The sequence below is a fragment of the Atta cephalotes genome (assembly GCF_000143395.1).
Source record: "Atta cephalotes unplaced genomic scaffold scaffold00050, whole genome shotgun sequence".
NCBI classification, from domain to species: domain Eukaryota; kingdom Metazoa; phylum Arthropoda; class Insecta; order Hymenoptera; family Formicidae; genus Atta; species Atta cephalotes.
The window spans coordinates 91,666-93,111 of NW_012130114.1; the positions used below are offsets into that span (position 1 = coordinate 91,666).

Below are 1,446 nucleotides of genomic sequence, written 5' to 3' on the forward strand. Positions count from 1 at the left end.
TATATATATATATATATATATATATATATATATATATATATAATTACTATAATATTATTAAATACATTCGCTTTATGTTACTTGCTCACTTGCATATTACATGCATAAGTTTATTAATCTTTTATATGTATAGTGAATCTAATTTTAAAATTGTATATTTTATATATAGATTCTTTCGAGACGAGACGTGAAAGTTGACACAAATTCAATCTTTACGAGCTATTACTTGATACACTTGACTTGCCCGTTGAGAGCGAAGACGGACTTCTCGCGGAAACTTTAGCGAGAGAGTTTTCCATTCTGCTGATCAATTTTTGAAAGGTATTTCGTTTGATCGCTCCACTATTCTCAGGCGAATCCTCGATTTCATCACTTCCCTCGTTACCGTCTTGTTTATTTGATTCGGTGGAGCAGTTAAAATCGCTCGTGACTCGTGATTTTCGGTTGACGGCAAATCGATTCCAAGCCTTTTTGTCCAAACTGACTGATTTAGTATCTTCGGTCTCTCTCTTGCCGATAATGTCTCTTTGTCGTGCCGTGAAGTCGGCCCATAACGCTATATCGTCGTACAATTGTTCATTCTCATCAGCATCGTCGCGAATACATAAGTCGCTTCTTGGTGACTGATAATGCTCCGTCTTTTCTCGGGTATTTGTTTCCAATTCTGTATCAAATATCGCGTTGAATTCATTTACTTTCGTACTACATGAATCCCGTATTGACTGTAAAACAAGATTATTTGCTATCGAAAGAGAGTACATTTTAATTAAAGGAAGTCACATTTCTATTAATGAAACAAACAAATTCTTATCATCGTAAGTCGACATTTTACCTGCTGAGGATTTTTATTATGCCCTTCTTGATAGACACTAACATCATCGTAAAATTCTTGTGTTTCATTTTGATCTTTCACGGGCAATTTTACTTGATAAATTGGCCTAGGTGCAGGAGGATGATTATATTCCGGCAATTCCTCGCCCTCGTCCGTTAAGAATGCCTGATAATCCTGTTTCGACGTCAGATCGGATACGTCGTCGTAAGTAGGCACTTTTTCCGTATCCAAAGATGATGCTGAATTCGACGAAATTTTATCTTTGCAACGATATCTTTCTCTCTTGTCCGTTTCTTTGCTGGAAGATTCTCTTCTACTCAAAACTCTATCCAGAAAGGACTTTTTTTGTTGAAACTTGCACGACGTTTCGATCTTGACACGATCTTTGACGAATCTTCCGTGTGGAATCAAGCTCTGTATCGAAACAAAACGAAAACTCATATAATTTTATTAACTGCACTTATTTTTGCAATATTACACAAGTTTTGATTAGTCATTTAATAAAGTAACTATAATATGAATGGTAAAAATTCACTTATTGCTCTACTGAGAGAAAGAGCGAGAGAGAGAGAGAGAGAGAGAGAGAGAGAGAGAGAGAGAGAGAGAGAGAGAGA

The 1,446-nt window shown here is 36.0% G+C and overlaps 1 protein-coding gene across 1 annotated transcript in view; it reads right to left on the minus strand.

Annotated features, from left to right (window-relative positions):
- Positions 1-212: 212 nt before the first annotated feature.
- Positions 213-1,446, minus strand: part of LOC105622908 — a 3,073-nt gene continuing 1,839 nt past the window's right edge. Inside the window, exons 3-4 of the mRNA XM_012204316.1 lie at positions 833-1,246; positions 213-722 (exon numbers count right to left, since the gene is read on the minus strand). Of these exons, the coding sequence (XP_012059706.1) occupies positions 213-722; positions 833-1,246 (924 nt within the window). The remainder of the gene's footprint in view (positions 723-832; positions 1,247-1,446) is intronic.